A 17,722-nucleotide genomic window follows, 5' to 3' on the forward strand; every position below is an offset into this window, starting at 1 on the left:
GATTCTATGAGATAAATTATAGAAGGGAATTTCAGAGATCAAAATCATGGCAGAGTAAAAATGAATGGGGAAGGCAAGATGGAAGTTATGATCACTCCTGTGGGTGAACAAGTTAGAGTGAGTGCAGGTCACAAGGGACAGAGGGTATTTGGAGGGATATCGACATGTATGTTCATGACTCAAATGCTGAGGCAGGGGCGGAGCTGAGTAAGAAGATTATGAACCATGAAATGAAGTCCTTGAGAAAGGAGGGAAAGTGACCCAAAGGCCAATGGATCAAAATGAGGACTGGGACCAGGTGACAGTGAGAAATGGAAGGCACTTCCTGTAAAGAGACCTAGCTAGTCTGGATCCTACTGGCAGAAAGGTCTGCAGCATGGGAATCCCTGATGATTTCCCTATCACCACCACCAGCAACATCAACTCACCACTTTCAGAATTACTACATATTTTCAGAATAAGAATGGGAAGGTATAAAATCCATTTCATCAGAAGCAGACAAGTTATCTGTAAGTTTTAGAGTACGTCCTGTTGATTGAGCCTGCCTTATGAATTATCCAGACCAAATTAGTTTTTATTCTGATTTGTCATGAACAGGTTTGAAGTTAAACCAAGAAGTCACCCTAGGAAAATAAAAAGCTCAGTCCCGTAGTACGAGGCAGGCAGTCTAAGGGCTATCCTCTCTGTTTTACAGATGAGGGAGCTGGGGCTCTGACTTGCCCTGGGACACGTGACTAGAAAGTCTGAGGGAGGGGAGAGGGAGAGAGAAAGAGGGAAGGAGGAAACACAGATTTATGAGGTGCCCATTATGTGCAGTGCTTTGTAGATAATATCCCATTTGATCCTTGCAACAACCCTGGGAGGTTGTGTGTTATCATCCCCTTGTACAGTTTAGGAAACTGAGGCAAACTGAGATTTAGTGACTTGCCCAGGGTCACATAGGTAGGCAGGGTCTCTGCCCTCACAGTCTCTGACACAGGACTTCACCTTGAGGGTTGAATCTCCAAGTCCAGGGAGTCAGCTGCCTTCCCTTCTAGCCAAGGTGGCCTATTCCTTAACCGCATGCTCTATCTAAGTGCCTGAGGGCCTGCCACCCCTACCCCCAGGCCTGGGACACACACCCTCCTCTGTCTCACCTCACAGAGCTCTGATTCCTTCAGGGCTCAGATGAGGGCCACTTCCTTCACCAGGTCAGGGGCCCCAGTACTAGCGCTCTCTCCGTACTGTTCTTTCTTGAGTCTAGGCTGTGAACAGAACCTCCCAAGGGACTGTCTGGTCCTTGTCTTTGTCCCAGAGCCTTGGTCGTTCCTGGGCAGGGGACCTTTTAACCCATTCTGAGCTCTGTGAGGAAAAGCTTACCTCTAGTCTCAGAAGTCTAATGCGTTCCAATGAGAGCTTGACAAGAATAAAACAATCATCAGGGAGAAAGACTTCTTCGATGTACTCAGAAATCTGCAGCATCAAAAGGGCATAACATTAGCACAGCCTTTCATTCCCTACTTACGAAAGGTAACATACATGACGTCCATGCTGCTTTTTAAGGCGGCAGATGAGGGTGAGAACTTTCACTGCAGAGGCTCCCAGGCTCCTTGCTAACAGCAGAAATGCATCAGCACGACAGAGGAGAATTTCTTCTTACCTCTCCCAAGAGAGTTTTCTCAATTCGTCCTTTCACGAGACGAGCATAGTCGGCATCATCGTCCTTGTCCAGCTGGGCTGTGATGATTGGAGTGCTATAAAAGTGTAGAAAAGTATCATCTGATGATGAAGAATGAGCTGGCTTTGTTTCCTATGCCTGCTACTTTAAAGGGCAGTATGTGCCTTAGCCTCCAGAAGCCAAACTAGGTTAGGACAGCTGGAAAGCTGTGAGTGCTCCTTCACTGCACAGGAAGGACTCCATCAGGAGCTGCATCGGGCTGCGGGTGAAGACACACAGGAGTCTATGTCTGTGATCCTTTCCTGCTTTGGAGAATCCCTGCTCTGAGGCACAAGGGCCAGCATGCAGTGCTCCCTTCTGCAGAATCTGCACCCTTTTCACCAAGTGGGTGTTAGGTACAGTGACACAGAAAGACGGTCTCCAGAAACAGAGGCTCCTTTGAGGAGCACTCCCTGGGTGGTGACCCTGCTTTCTTCTATTGTATTTTGTTGCCGTTGGTGATTGGCAGACGACCACAGGATCATAGATTTAAAGGGGTCTTAGGGATGGTCGACTGCAACATGTCCATTTTACAGATGAAATAACAGAGGCCCATGAGGTTCAGTGATGTGACCAAGGTCACACAGCTAGCAGGAGTCTGAGGAAGAATTAGAAGGCTGGCCTACTCCCAGACCAAGAAAGTGTGAGAGCTATGAGTGAAGTTGACAGCCTGGACCCACATGCTGGGAGGCTTGGTGTGTCTGCAAGGCCTGTGGGAGGTGTGGTCATTCCCTGGTGCCACCTCTAGTGTAAGACAGGCCTTAGAGGGGTCCAGCAGTTCCCTGGCAAAGCAGGAAATATGGGTAAAAAAAGAAAAAAGTGGTGATATCCCTCTAGGGGTCATTTATTCACATTCTCCTGGTTTCTTATGTGTGGTTTCATGAAAACTGGGGATAAGGGCACATAAATTCAAATCTCCAGCTGAATAAGACTGAGTACATATGAAGAATAAAAGCAAGCACGGCACCTGATTGCTTTGGAGGCATTGATGATTTCTTTAATGCGGGGCACACCCAGAGTGATGTTCATGGAGGCAACACCTGCAAAGTGGAAGGTCTTCAGCGTCATCTGCGTGCCAGGCTCACCAATGCTCTGTGCACAGAGCGCACCCACTGCAGAGCCAGGCTCCATCTGTGCCCTGGGGTAAAGAGGGGATTCAAAAAGTGAAATGCCATTCCAGAAGAGAGCAGGCAGCTCAAAGGTCTCTTGGGAGAGAGGCTCTGCTATATTCTAAGAATGCAGAGATCTGTATCTAAGAGTCAGGAAGGAGATGGCACTGGGCCGGGGGTACCTGCAAAGAAGGAAGAGGTTGGACACGACTTATCATGCGAAGGGACACCGCATTCTTATACTGGTCCTGAAACTAAATCTGACACACACCACAACCTGCAGCAACTAAAAAACTGGTTTATATATGAGCCTCGTCATGAGGCTCTGAGGGAATGGCTCCCAGTGTAAAATATCCACGAATGACAAATCATTTTGGGAAAGTTCTTGGTGAGTAGAGCATAAATCAGATACATCTGTCTCCTCAAGTGTGGAAAAGAACTACAAAACCACAAAAAAAGGTAGGTAGTAGGGGCGGCTAGGTGGTGCAGTGAATACAGCATCGGCCCTGGAGTCAGGAAGAGCTGAGTTCAAATGTGGCCTCAGTCACTTGACACACTTAATAGCTGTGTGACTTTGGGCAAGTCACTTAACCCCAGTTGCCCTCCAAAAAGCCAAAAAAGAAAATGACTGTGATGTTTAAAATTAGGCATCATCAAACATTTCAAAAAGATCAAATCAAATGACACTAATCTTCATGATAACGTATGTTTATTCCCTAAAAATTCAATTTATCTCCCTCACCGTTGAGGTAAAAAAAAAAGGAAAACAAAAGCCTAAAATAAATGTGCTTAGGCAAATAAGACTAATTCTCACACTGGTCAGGTCCAAAAACATTTCTCTCTCTCTGCACCCTGAATTCATCTCCTTTCTGTTAGGAGGCAAGAATCATGTCTTGTCACTGATACTCTGAAACTGTGGTTAGTCCCAAGAATGAGAGTTCTTAAGTCTTACAAGGTTGTTTGTCTTTACAATACTATTGTTAATGCATGAATTATTCTCCTGGTTCTTCTCGCTTCATTCTGCATCAGTTCATATGAGGCTTCCAAGATTTCTCCAAAACCATTTCCTTCTTAATTTTTTACAGCACAATAGTATTCCATTACATTCATATGTCATAATGCATTCAGCTATTTCTCAGCTGTTGAGCAACGCCTTAATTTCATATAGACTACAAAAAGTGATATAAATATTTTTGTACATATAAAATATCCTTGATTTTAAAATAATTTGTATTGATATATTGTTTCAGTATGTCATAGATATTGCCCGTATACTACTGTTAAATCACCTATTCCACAAAAGATATGAATTATATCTCTTTCATCTCTAAATATCCAACCTATAGAGAAGCCTAATGAAGCTCTAAGATTATGATTAAGATATTGGACAATAGTGTTAGAATTTAAAAAGTAAGGATGAAGGGCTCAATCTAATGATATGAAAATTAATAGGGAAAATTTCACGTACTATCCTTGGATTCAAGTAATTAATTTCATAAGTATAAAATAGGACAGGCAATGATTAGATAGCTCAACCAAAAATAAGATCCTGTGGGTTTTGTGGGCTTAGTACTAGATGTAAGTCAACAGTATTTTACAGCAGTCAAAAAAGTAATGTGATGTAAGTTAATAGTTGGGGTACAAGTGTCCAGAATAAGTGAAGTGACTCTGGTCATTGTACTCTACCCTGCTCAATCAAGCAATCAATTAATCAGTATGTACTTAGAAACATTTACTATGCCAGGCACCGTATTAGGGTCTGGTGATATGAACATAAAAAATGAAAAATGAAAAATATCCCTACTTTTACATCCTAATAGAGATGACAAGTACATATGAAAACATACTATATAAATATAAAATACAAATACATGAGAAGCGGTTAGGTTCCAAGTTGTTTGTGTGTTTGAGCTGCATCTTACAGGAAGAGAGACGGAGATAAGGAGGGAATGAGGTCCATACAGAGGGGATGGCCAGAGCAAGGGTGTGGAGTCAGTACAAGCAGTCTCATGGAAGAGGAAAAGAGAGGTGGCCAGTTTGGCTGGAATGAAGAATGCAGAGGACGGAGTAAATATTTAATGAATCTGGAAATATAGGTAGTGGTCAAGTTGTACAGAGACTTAAAAGATAAATAAAAAATGGACAGAGAGGGGGAACAGCTGCAGTTAGGAGGTATGATATACATCAGAGGTATCAAATATGCAGCCTGAACCAGATTAAAATATAGCTCCTTGTGATTTTAATGTGTTGATCTATTTTTTTTTAAAAGAAATATATAAACATGTATAGTTTTCCAAGTCCCTCTGCAGCACACAGGGGTCCTTAGGTACAGAGTAGCAACCCCCATGTCTAACTGGGCTTGACATCTCTGGCCTAGAGGGTGATCCACTCGAAAGGGAGGAGGTGAACCGAAGAGATGAGTGTCCTGAAAACCCAGAGAGGACATAATATGTAGGTTGAGAGGGTGGTCAGCAGTGTCCAGTGAACAGAGAGAGTGAGAAGGATGAGGACTGAGAAAAGACCACCCCCTTTGGCAATTAAGACATGACCGGTAACTCAGGGCACATTCAGATGAGATGGGGTGGAAGCAGACTCCATCTGCTGTTCAGCTCTTGTGGTCACTTCTGAGGAATGACAACGCTAAGCTGAAGGAAATCCAAAGGAAGCTGATCAGTGTGGTGAAAGGAATATTGATTATCCCATATCTGGCAAATGATATCCCATTACTGATTATTCAATATTCAAAGGAATATTGATTATCCCATATCTGGCAAAGTGCTGATTACTATGTGCTCACTAGGTGCCAGGCACTGTGCTGTGTGGGGATATTAAAAAAAAAAGCAAAAACAATTTCTACTGTTGAGAAGATGACATCTATATTAATGAGGGAGACAACATATACAAATCACATGATTTAAGAGAAACGTGGGTGGTGAGAGGGGATGGAGAAAGGTGGAGAGAAATGGCTGGGTCTTAAAGGAAACCAGAGATTCAAAGAGCTGGAGACTGGAAGGGCAAGCACTGAGACTCGAGGATGCCAGGAAATGGCCCTGCCTGGGGGGGGAGGGGAGGGGGAGGGGAGTGGGGAGCCAGAAGGCTCACACTGCCAGGTTATAGCACATGTGGAGGGGAGGAAACTGTAAGAAGACTAGAACAAAGGACCAGGTTGTGAGGAGTGTAACGGCGAGAGAGAGAGAGAGAGAGAGAGAGAGAGGGAGGGAGAGGGGGAGAGAGAGAGAAAGAGAGAGCAGAACTCTGAACAACATTGGGGGTTCTAGGGCTTGACTTGGCTTTGTGTAAGGAAAAGCTTCCCAAGAGTTCCAGCTGCACAGCAGGGGAATGGGCTTGCTGGGGGGAGGAGTCTGCCTTTAACTGAGGGTTCAATAATTTTAAAGTGTTGCTGCCCTCTCTGAAGTTACCAGTCGTGTCTTCATTGCCCAAGAGGGTGGTCTTTTCTCAATCCTCATCCTGTGCACTCTCTTTGTTGCATCGGACACTGCTAATCACCCTCTCAACCTACATGCTCTTTCCTCTCTGGGTTTTCACGACGCTCCTCTCTTTGGTTCCCTTCCTCCCTTCAGCTGGATCACTCTCTAGGCCAGAGATGTTGAGCCCAGCTAGAAATGGGGGCTGCTACTCTGTACCTAGGGACCCCCTGTGGGATGCAGAGGGACATATGTGTTTATATATCACATATACATTGCATTATTTTTATGTATTTCTTTATTAATACATCAACACATTAAAATCTTACTATATATACTGAAGAATATTCTCAGCCAAGTACAAGGCTGGACTAAAAGGCCTCCAAGGTAGGGCCCTTTTTCAAACTCTGAGACTGTGGATCAGCAGTGACAAAGAATTTCATACTGGCAAGAAAAACTTATCAGTGGACATTAAGATGCTTCTAAATTAATTCTCTCCAACCTCACGATAACACCTATCAACCTACCTCATGTACTTGTCCCTGCAGGTCTCAAGAAACTTTTCTATCTGGGTTGGAGTGATTCGGTCCAACTGGTACAACACACGTGGCTAAAAGAGTACAAATCAAAATGAGAATTTTAAATAGGAGCAACACACTTAAAAAATGATTTACTAAAACGTCCTTATGGGACATTACCTCTGTTGTTCCATTATCGTTGATGCCATATTTATCTCTGGTTTTCTTGATCTTCTCAGAAACAACTTTGATAAATTTTTTTATTTCCTGAAAAATCAGAATAAAATAGTATGAAGAACACCTATCAATAACATGTCTTACTTTTATTTCAATTTAATTCTGGTGCATACTATGTAGCTTCCTTCCTAGCTTTCTGTCAGAAAACCTATGAATCAGGGGCAGCCAGGTGGCTCAGCAAGTAAGAGCACCAGCCCCAGTGTCGGGATGACCTGGGATCAAATCCGGGCTCAGACACTCAGCACCACACCCAGAAATAACTGGCCGTCCACACTTGAGCAAGTTACTTAACCCCAATTGCTTAAAAAAAAAAAAAGTGATCATTTAAAAAAAAACCAAAACACCTATGAATCTATGAACACCATATTGGCCTGTTTTATGAGCACATTGTCTTACACAGAGTAGAAGCTTAGTTAAGTGCTTGCTGAAATGACCTCCATGTTACTCTAAACATATATCTTCTAAGAACTACCACTGACAACTTCTTCCATGTCATGATAGTAGAAAGCACATCTCTGTGCTGCTAGAAATATCATTTTTCTTTAAAAATTATTTTTCATATGTACACAGGTATGTATGTATGTGTGTATATCTATCTACATACATACATATACACACACATATATGTATATATAAACTTTGTTAAATGTTTCCCAATCAATTAAAATTTTTAAAACATTTATTTAAAAAAAATGTTGAGTTTCAAATTCTCTCCCTGCCTTCTGCCAACTTTCTACTCCTTGAAAAGTATGATACTGATCACACAAGTGAAGTCATGCAAAACATAAGAAATGTCATTTTTCAGACAGTTTAGAAACTTGCCCTAGAAGAAAGAACGTCAAAGCTTTAAAAGTGTCACCATATTTTCTGCTTTCCTAGAAGTGTACACAGGCCAGGTTCATTAGTGGCATAATGTTTTGAGCAGAGATTCAGCCATGCAGAAGAACAAACTAAATTATCTGTCCAGTTTAACAACCTAATGTATCTTTTAAGATGAGAAAAAAAAAAGGATTTCCACATGGATACCCACGATGGTTATCACCTCCTGCATTCATCATGAGGGGCTGGCTTTATTAAAAGTCAATTTAAACATCAAAACCCAAAGCTAGCCTTATACCAACTTTCTCTGCAGGGTTGTAATGAATAAGGTGGGGCTCTACCTTTCCGAAAGGCACTATTTTCTTTGAACCTTATTCATCACTCAAGTCTACAAACAACTCAGAATTGTAGAAAGGTTCCTACTAATCAACATTAAAGTAAACATCTTTAAAGTCAGTACACTTGCTAATCAGAATAAAATTTCAGAAGGACAAAAAAACCCCTAAACTTTTATTCTTGGATTAGGCTTAATTATTCTAACTAGATTACAAATTGGGAGGTAAACATCTGGCTTCTCTTTGCATTCAACAAACTTTTCCCCAGTGCTGTCATCAGGAAGGTCTGGTACTGCTGACCTTTTGCCTGCATCTTCCCCTGGAGGGGTCTTTGCACCAAGTCTCCTTATGGGATAGGAGGGGCCTTTTCCACATCAGTTTCCTGAAAGGCTCTCTAGGTTCCAAATGATAGCTGTGTGCCCATGGTTATTCTACCTGTCGGGGGCCAGGGGAAGCTGGACACAAGAGGCAAGGTAAAATGGAGCATGTTTCATTTCACCCATAAAGACCCAGAGCACAGCTGTTGCAATTTCAATATGCAGGGCTTTGACAACAGAAATAGTCTTTCACTGGCTCCTTGAGTGGACAAAAGCAAATTGCTCTAGAGAAAGGAGTTTGGGATCTGTGCAATGAAACCAGAAATATGCTAGTAGCTGGGATAGCTAAGTCAGCCACATGACTTGGAGGGGACCACAGGAAACCAGCCTAGCTAGAGAAACTACCTACATAGGTGCCACTATCATTAGGTTCACACACCCTTGCCATGCTCAAAGCTGCTGATCATAACACTGCAGGAACACTGGTAACACTGGGTAGGACTGGAAGACTCCTCCTCATATGGGGAAGAATTGGCCTGACCAGGAAGTCTTGGAAACAATAAACTCAACTTTATCTTTTAACAGATAATCTCACTACCCTTTCCAAAAATCAAAAGGCAACACAAAAGGGCAAGACAACTAAGTCAAATTTCCCAGAATCAAAAGCATTGAAAAAAGTAGAGAAATCAAGTAAATCTCAATTTCTTGTAAATAACTGTAGCTCCCAAGTTAATATAGTTATGCACACAAGCCACAAAGCACGCTAATGGCATTACCTCACTAGTACACAATAACCTGTCTAGGTTAATGTCTTCAAGGACAAACAGAAAGATGAGAGAAGCTAACATGTGACAGTGTAACTATAGTTTGCACGTCTGAACTAGATCCACTGGAGAGAGGCTAGGAAGTGCTCCTGCTTTCACATGCCTCCAAAGTTCACTTGAGTCTCCTTTCTCCCTCCACCCTACAACTCATCAATGAAATCAAAAGGAGAGTGTGGTCTTAACCAAAATACTGTCCATTAAGATTAGAGGGGTGTGATTTTTTTTAAGCTATGTATCTGTATACCTTGGACACCAATTGCCTGCTGGTTTCATGTTGTTATTTGAGATGCACATGAGGTAAGAAGAAAAGCTCTTTACAAGACCCTTGTTATCTTATGCCCTGGAGCAAATTATCAATGTTATAAGAATAGAAGGTGACAAGGGCAAGTCAGTGAAAGCTGGCCTTTCTTCATTTTGGACAGCTCAGAGGGCACCTCAAAGTAGTATCTCCCTGTGCATAGGTGGGACCTGGAGAAATCAGGTTATCCAGTGTTAAGAATCTTAACACTGTCATAAAGACAGTTATCCCCTAAGGAGGGGCCTACAAATTCTTCTGGATGCAGAATCCCTAAAAGAAAAAATAAGAAAAGCAGGAGGAAAGATTTAAGGATTTTTAAAAATAATTTATTTTACTTGCAGCATTTTTCTCCATTTAGGAAATGAAATAATATAAGAGCACTGATAGCTCAAGTGAAAGGCATACACAAAAAAGGCAAGAGATAATGGATAAAAAAAACTGTCCAGGTAAAAGACACATTCATGAATATTTGACAAAGGAACATTATATTAAAAAAACCACCACAAAATCTATCGATTAGTTAGTTCTCAACCAAAAAATTTCTGAATGACAATCATGTTTGGGGAAACCCCATAATTGCATTTACCTGAAGAAAGCTGTCCTGGCAGCAGAGGAACTCATTTCTCTTCATGATTGATTCAGTCGTTAGCACCAATTCGTTTTTACTGAGGGCTGGTTCACTCTGGCATGGGAAGACTGCCTCAATATTAAAATGGGAAATAGAAGGAGCATTAAATGAAAGGAAATTTCATAAAGAAACAAGAAAATTAGCCAGCTGGCATACATAAATCTAAAAGTTTAGCAAAACAAGCTAGTTCTCCAATCCTAAACACACACAAAAAGAAAATAGGACTATTTTTTTGGCTACTGACTTTCTAAATTTTCCATGACTCTAGGCAAGAGCTGAATTGAACAGGGATAAAATTTCCTGATTTCACAAAATCTAAACTCATGCCCTAGGAGAGGGCGCCAGAAAACTGTCAAAGGATGAAGTACAAGGCTAGGGTCTTCCTCCCAACTGCTGTTTGCTGTAAGTTGGCACCTGCATGTTAAAGCTGCACTCCTGCTTTAACCCTAGCTCCCAATCCAGTAGACTCATTAAATCTTACTTTGATGTTATCAAGCACTCTTTTGAACTCCAAGGGCTCATCTTTTCCCTCCATGGCTGCAGGATCCAAGCCGTCGCCACCATAAATAAATTGGATGATATCACCCGTTGAGCTTCGGACAGTAAGGTCATATTGTGAACAGAGATCTTCAAGGGATTTCACAAGCCTTCTCTAAGGAAAGGTTGAAGAAGAAACAAAATCAGGGCTGCTGTGAAAGGAATATGTGTCCATAAAGTAAAGTTATTCAAACTTTAACAATGCTCCAATCACATAACCACTCATAGGATAAATAGCTTGTACTAGTCAAATCCATCAAAAACATCCCCCCAAACCCCCAAATTGGAGCAAAAAAAGAAAAAATTCTTGTGACAGATGTGTTGGTATTTCAGATACACTACAACCCATGGAACTTTCTGTATTTGCAAAGGTGTGCAGAGATGACACACTTCAGAATGCACACTTTTTAAATCTACTGTTCAGTGTTCCAAGCCAGCTCTAACTTTGTCTTCATTTTCCTAGGGTTTACATTAATGTAATGGCTTACATTAAAAAAAAAGAAATTTGGGCCAGACTCCCTGTAAGCTTCTACATGCATTACTGAAGACTGGGTTAATGACTCTTTTTTAGGGACAGAGAGAAAAGGAGTGCAGGGATAGCCTTGTATCTGGACCAGTACACAGCAACTCTTTCCAGGAAACTTCAGAATAAAAAAAACCCACAAACTAGAACTCGTCTGTTTTACAATGACACATGCTCTGGGAATTTTATCTTTTCCACATCAAAAAGGTAAAGATAAAAAACCAAAAACATATTAAAGCATCAGTGGCAAACACCCTTCACAGCCCCTCAGAGCTCTGAAATCTGACGCATCAAAACAAGAAACAATTTGTTAGGAAATGATTGTTAGTGGCATGGCCATGCAATGGAATATGACTGTGCTGTAAGAAACGAGGAATGTGATCCACACATGGGAAATAATCTTAACAAGAAGCACAACAAGGAGCCCTGGAGCAGTGACAGGCAAAGACGATGACTGGCCCCAGGAGGGCTTGCCCCTGGGCTTCTCTGAGAGGGGAGGGCTGTGGAGGTGGAACACTGCATACCAAGTCACACCCTGTCTAGGTAGGTAGGTTTTTCTGAACTGCTTTTTTGCTCCCACCTCTAACCCTTGTGCCCCTTAAGTTCTTCATTCTAAAGGGGAGGAGGTCAGGGTTCGGGAAGAGATATCCATATGAATGCACAAAGTGACCAGGATGTAAGGTTATGGTTCTATCAGTAAATAGGTGACGTTCCAGCCCCCCTAGTCAGCTGTATGTTTTTTTAGGACACACAACCTGGCCTGCACAGCTCTCCAGTCCTCCTGGGAGAAGTCTATCACTCTGGAACAATACACATTCTGGAGGGGGCCCACACAGCCTACACCTCAGCCTGCTCATTTAACTGCTGTGCACAGGATGGCCTGAGAGGGAAAGGATCTGCCTGCAACTGGCCATGTGCTGGATCTACTGGTCAGGGCCCTGCTCTGCCCAAAATGTCTGCATTGTACCTCACTGGATCAGTCTGGATCAGAGAGCTGGAATCAGAGTACCTACCCTGCTAAAAGATTTCCTTTTTAAGTCAAGCCTAGATAAATTAGAGTGCATACGTAAAACATGCAAATGTGTGAGGGGCCTGTACTTCCTCCAGTTACCTGCATGTATCCTGTTTCAGCCGTCTTCACAGCTGTGTCAACCAGCCCTTCCCTGCCAGCCATTGTATGGAAGAAAAACTCCGTTGGTGTCAAACCAGAATAAAAGCTATTAGCGACAAAACCTTTGGCAGCTGGAAGCTATAAAGAAGAGAAAAATAAAGAAAAATACAGAACTTTAGAGTTGGGAAGAGACCTTTAACAGGTCTCTTCCCTCCAAGTGATGAGGAAAGGCCTGAATTTTAGGTGCCTCTGCTAGTTCTTCCTTCTCTGGTTAAGGGTGATGGAATAGAAAGTCTGCAAAGTTCAATCCAGTTCCAACTCCTAGGAACTCCCTTATTTTATAGATGAGAGAACTAAGGCTCATAAGAACATTGACTTACCCAGTCTCACAATTAGTGGCAGACCCAAGATTAGAACTCAGGTCCCCTAACTCTCAGTCACACCTCTCCTTCCAAGGCTCATAATTGTGAAATATATCAAAATGTATACTTCCTTCTCCCTCCCCTCCAACATAATGAGGACACAAGACAACATATACATTGGCTTCTGATCTTCCTTAAAGATGAAATAAATCTTGCTTGGGCCCGGTTAGAATGAACTATGCTAAGCTATATGTCATACAGTGGTGAGCATGCAGCTGTGATGGTAACTAGATCAATGGTTTGCCTAAGCATCTTTAAAGCAATGAAGGAACCTCTCAACACTGAACTAAGGAACACCGGGGAACTCAGCAGCTCCAATTTCTTTGGGTGACACTTTCAGTCCTAACACTTATATTTGAGCACTTAAAAAAAAAACCCAAGCACGAACACAGGTGGTATTTATAATATGTACATTTCACTAGACCTAAAGTTTCTTCAGTTTAAATACTCAGATTTGAGCAGTCATTTTTTTCTTCTATAGAAAAGCCATAACACCCAGAGAAATGCAGCTCAGTTCTGTGTGACCAACTCTTAACAAATCCTCACCTACACCTCTAATGATGGGTCCAATAGTGAACACCTTCAAACACTACTCACTAACGTCATACTGAAACCATGTCCCTTAAATGTCACAAACCTTAACTGAGGCTCCTGGTGGCCTCTCTCGAATTTCTCCTGCTCTTGTCATGCTTACCTTTGAGTGCTTCTCAAAATGAGGCAAGGATCTGTTCTCAAAACCGTCAGGCACTCGAGAGCCACTGATAGCTTGCTGTCCCACACAAGCAATCATCTGGGATATATTAATAAAAGAACCTAGAGAAACAGATCAGGAATCCACTAGGATCATCTCTGGTACATAAGATATTTTAACGCTATGTTTTTAAAAACACTAAAATTCATATTAAGATACAGCTGCAGATTTAGAACTATGCCCAAAAAGCTATCAAAGTGCAGATTCTTTAACCTAATGAGAGTGCTACTTGATCTTATACTCAAAAAAAAAAAAATCAAAGAAAGGGAAAAAGGACTCAGTAGAAAAATATTTACAGCAGCTCCTTTTGGGGTGGCAAAAAATTGGAAACAGAGAGGGTGCCCATTGATTGGGGAATGGCTGAGCAAATTAAGGTATGTAATTATGACGGAATCCTATCACAGTAAAAATGATGAAAGAGTATGGTTTCAGAGAAACCTGGGAAGAATTCTATAAGCTGATGCAAAGAGATAAGAGCAGAAACAGGAGAACAATTTATACAGTAACAATGATAATGAAAATATAATAAACCCTAAAAGACTTAGCAACTTTGATCAGCAGAATGATCAACCATAATTCCAAAGGACACATGATGAAACATGCCATTCACCTCTCTAGCTGATGGCCTGAGAGGGCAGACTGATGCATATTTTTCTTTCTTTTATCTGGACATGGCTAAGCCAATAATTTGTTTTTACATGACCACACATTTACAATGGGCTTTGTTTTCTTGCCTTCTCAAAAGGGAGGGGAGGGAAAGGAGGAGACAGAGAAAATTCAGAATGGAAAATAAAATTGAATTAAAAAAAAAGACAAACCTGTAGGTTTCTGAGCAAAATTTTGTTCAAAGAGATTTCTCTAACACTTAGAACTATGTAATATTCAGACATTATTATAAATTCCTTAAAAGTAAAATAGCTAATCTTCCTTCACCCCATTCTTAAAAAACTAATGACCTGTTATTAGCATTCCCTCAAATCTCTCCTTAGGAAAGGTGAGAATGACCTGCAGAAGCCCTTTTCCTGGCAGACGTACCTTTAGAGCCACAAAGGGCCATGATAAGGGGGCTATTGCTCTTATCCAGTTCTCGGAGGCAAGCGCTGCCGGCATGGTCGCGGATCACAGAGAGCTCCTTAAGGATCAATGCCTAGGAATCCCACAGAAAGACAAGAGATAGGAGTCTGAGTAGAATATCAGCTAGGAGTATGACAAATTCAAAAACTGACCTTTATAGAAACTAAACTGAAATACTAAATTATCTTTAGTTTTTTTTTAATCCAGCTTTTCAAACATGTCCCCAGAAAACCTTGAAAAAGACCTGAAGGCTACATCAATCTGCCTTAGAAATGGACAACTCAGCTGAGTTAGTCAGGTTTTGTGATTCTGAGAAATCTCTCCACAATGGAGGCCATCAAGTGTTTTATAAAAACAGGATACTGTCCAAAAAACGAGAGAAGAGAGAGAAGGAGGGAAAGATGGAAGGAGAGAAAGAGACTGAGAGGTGAAGGAGGGAGAGAGACAAAGAGAGAGGGTGAGGAAGAGGAGGGAAGGGGAGAGGGAGGGAAAGAGAGAGTGGGGGGGCAGGGGGAGGACAAGAGCTATTCTTCGAATGAGGTTGCTGATCTTGGCTCCTTAGAGACCATCTTGTCAGAATGTTAACACCTGACAACTATTCTGATAATGCCAATGAAGTCTGCATCAAATCTAGGGAGTAGCAGGTAATATGATTATGAAAAATGGAGTCTTGTACACAGCCAGATCTTTCAAAAGCAGCAGTATCAGCTTCTGCTCTAACAGTGATGATGTGTCCATGCTGAAGATGAGCATAAATGTAAAGAAACAACTGTAGAATGGACCCAAAATACTCAGATGAAACGAGAGCAACCTCAAGTGGCCAAATGAACAAATGTCTAGGATTTCTTGACCTTGAATGTTAGAGCCGGAAGGGAAACAATCCTAATTTAGAAATAATTTAGTCCTTGCTGTCCACACCAGGAAACTAAGATCTCTAGCCGTTAAGGTGACTGGGCCAAGGTTACAATAAGCAGTGGGAGTCGGGACTAGAATCCAGATTAGGGGCTACCCAAGGGTGGGGCTTCTCCAGCTACACTCTGATGTCTCCTCACAATCATTAATCCAACAGAACTCCTTCTGGCAACTGAGGCCTAACTTGCACCAAGCAGAAGCAGAGACAAATTGTGAGCCCTCACCTCTAACGTTTCCTCTGCGGTGCAGCCAGGCTGCTGCTGCAGTTTGCCAGTGTTCAAGGCTTCAATATATTCATCACATTTTTTGTAGCCAGCGTTCAGTAATTCGTACTTGGCCTTGAGCAGCCCCTGGCCTGGTGTGACATCGCCAATCCCGATGGAGAAGCCTCGGTTAGCTGCAGTGTAGAAAAGAAGGTAAAGACACCATGGATCTTATTTAGTGAAATACTATGCAGATGTCAATGTACAGAATGTCTTTCCATTTTTTAAAAAAGTAAAACAAATTTACAGAGAAATAGGTGAATGTTCAGTGGATTCTAGCAATAGGCATGAATGGTTTATCCAAGTATAAATTCACTTTTGAAGAAAGCAACACGCTAAAACAGTGAGAAGAGTAGTTTTCCATTTGTCACTTTATTCAGTCTTCCAATGTGAAGGTATGTATGAATTATTGGTTATTCACACTGATTTACCTACAGGGGATCCTGGGGTACTCACACAGATAAACGGGTGCCAGCCTGGCAAGCCGTGACATTGCATCAGCAGCTTCAATCTGCCCCCAATCTCTCAACAAAATGTAAAAGATGTTGTTCTTGGATCCGGACCCTAAGGTTCCTTTGTCCATGCTGCCACTCATCAATTCGCTGTTCTGGATGGTCACATCTACAAGCACAGACGTTAGCAATGAAGGCTCTCTGCGCAGTCAGGAGCACCTATCATGACACAGGTAGCATGCTGACATGTCTAAGGCTAAAGCAGTGAGTAAAGACTATATGGTTCTCCTCAAAGGCTTTTTTTGGGAGGTAGGGAAGAAAAGGACTTCAGTGTTCCAACCAGTTTATTTAAACTGAAAACTAAAAGCAGCTCCACCAACCCATATCCAGAAAGCAGAAACAACAGATAAGGAAAAAGCCAAACATTCCCAAAACCACACACTCAAGAAGGGACAACAACAGTGAGAAAGGCCAGGAGTCTTCACAATATATTAACTGTTACTTTAGAGCTGTGGGAGGGGAGGCGTCTGACTTTGAAACAACCTTTCAAGGACCTGAAATTCAAATCCTTGGCCACAGAAGTTGGGCTAGAATGTTGAACGCTTTCCTGGATTAAGGTGACATAGAAAGATGGGATTCAGAGTGAGAGAGATCTCATCTAACTTCATCTTACAGATGAAGGAAATGACTTCCAGAGACACAGGTCATATATATAATAAGTAGATTTTAAATCCAGGGTTCCTTCCATTCCTATTTTTTAATTAGTAATGGGTGCTAATAATATGCCCGGAGCTTTTAAGGCTTGCAACTTACTTTCATTTCAACTGAAGCCCATGAAAACCACGAGTATATGAACACACACACACAAACACTCAGTCTTCTTTGTCAACGTGTGTTTTTTGGCAATGACAAAAATCTTAAACTATTAAACACTAAATAGTATAAACTATGGTGTCCTGGTCAATTTCAGACTTTGGTGGATAGGCATTAACAAGTTGTTGATGTTTATGACAACTATATATTTAGTGAAAAATACATTAACTGTGAGCTGTAATTCTGTAGTCTTCTCTAAGATAAAGACTTGCAGTATTGTAGTCTAATGACAGGAACGAAAGAAAAACACATACCTCGTCTAAAGGCTGAAGAAAACTTTCAATTATCTCCTTTTCAACCTCATTTTTAAAATGAACGATCATTGACCTTTTCCCCTCCCTAGTCTGTGCACACTACAGAGCAAGCTTGGGCCTAACTCACAGGAGTCATTAACACAGAGGTCCTCCCCTCGGCCACAGTACTGTTTGCCCTTCGTTCGAAGATTGGCTCTCACAGGATTCTCATCACTGGGCTGAAGGATGAGGCTGAAGACTTGTTTTCCAGTCCACAGGGTAACAGGCTGAAAGTGGAGAACATCAGGATAAAGAACCAGCCAGCTAAGAGTACCTTCGTTATATTTTTGCCAAGTAAAAAAGTC

At 41.7% G+C, this 17,722-nt stretch overlaps 1 protein-coding gene across 1 annotated transcript in view; it reads right to left on the reverse strand.

Moving 5' to 3' along the window:
- Positions 1-17,722, reverse strand: part of POLR3A (RNA polymerase III subunit A) — a 51,727-nt gene that overhangs the window by 12,988 nt on the left and 21,017 nt on the right. Inside the window, exons 14-26 of the mRNA XM_069068330.1 lie at positions 17,506-17,644; positions 16,256-16,420; positions 15,761-15,933; positions 14,586-14,697; positions 13,494-13,612; positions 12,378-12,515; positions 10,688-10,858; positions 10,165-10,278; positions 6,929-7,015; positions 6,758-6,840; positions 2,664-2,834; positions 1,640-1,733; positions 1,360-1,452 (exon numbers count right to left, since the gene is read on the reverse strand). Coding sequence (XP_068924431.1) covers positions 1,360-1,452; positions 1,640-1,733; positions 2,664-2,834; positions 6,758-6,840; positions 6,929-7,015; positions 10,165-10,278; positions 10,688-10,858; positions 12,378-12,515; positions 13,494-13,612; positions 14,586-14,697; positions 15,761-15,933; positions 16,256-16,420; positions 17,506-17,644 — 1,659 coding nt within the window. The remainder of the gene's footprint in view (positions 1-1,359; positions 1,453-1,639; positions 1,734-2,663; positions 2,835-6,757; positions 6,841-6,928; positions 7,016-10,164; positions 10,279-10,687; positions 10,859-12,377; positions 12,516-13,493; positions 13,613-14,585; positions 14,698-15,760; positions 15,934-16,255; positions 16,421-17,505; positions 17,645-17,722) is intronic.

The sequence above is a fragment of the Petaurus breviceps genome, unplaced genomic scaffold (genome assembly GCF_028583685.1).
Source record: "Petaurus breviceps papuanus isolate PSGF00001 unplaced genomic scaffold, PetGlider_PUasm1.0 90762, whole genome shotgun sequence".
NCBI classification, from domain to species: domain Eukaryota; kingdom Metazoa; phylum Chordata; class Mammalia; order Diprotodontia; family Petauridae; genus Petaurus; species Petaurus breviceps.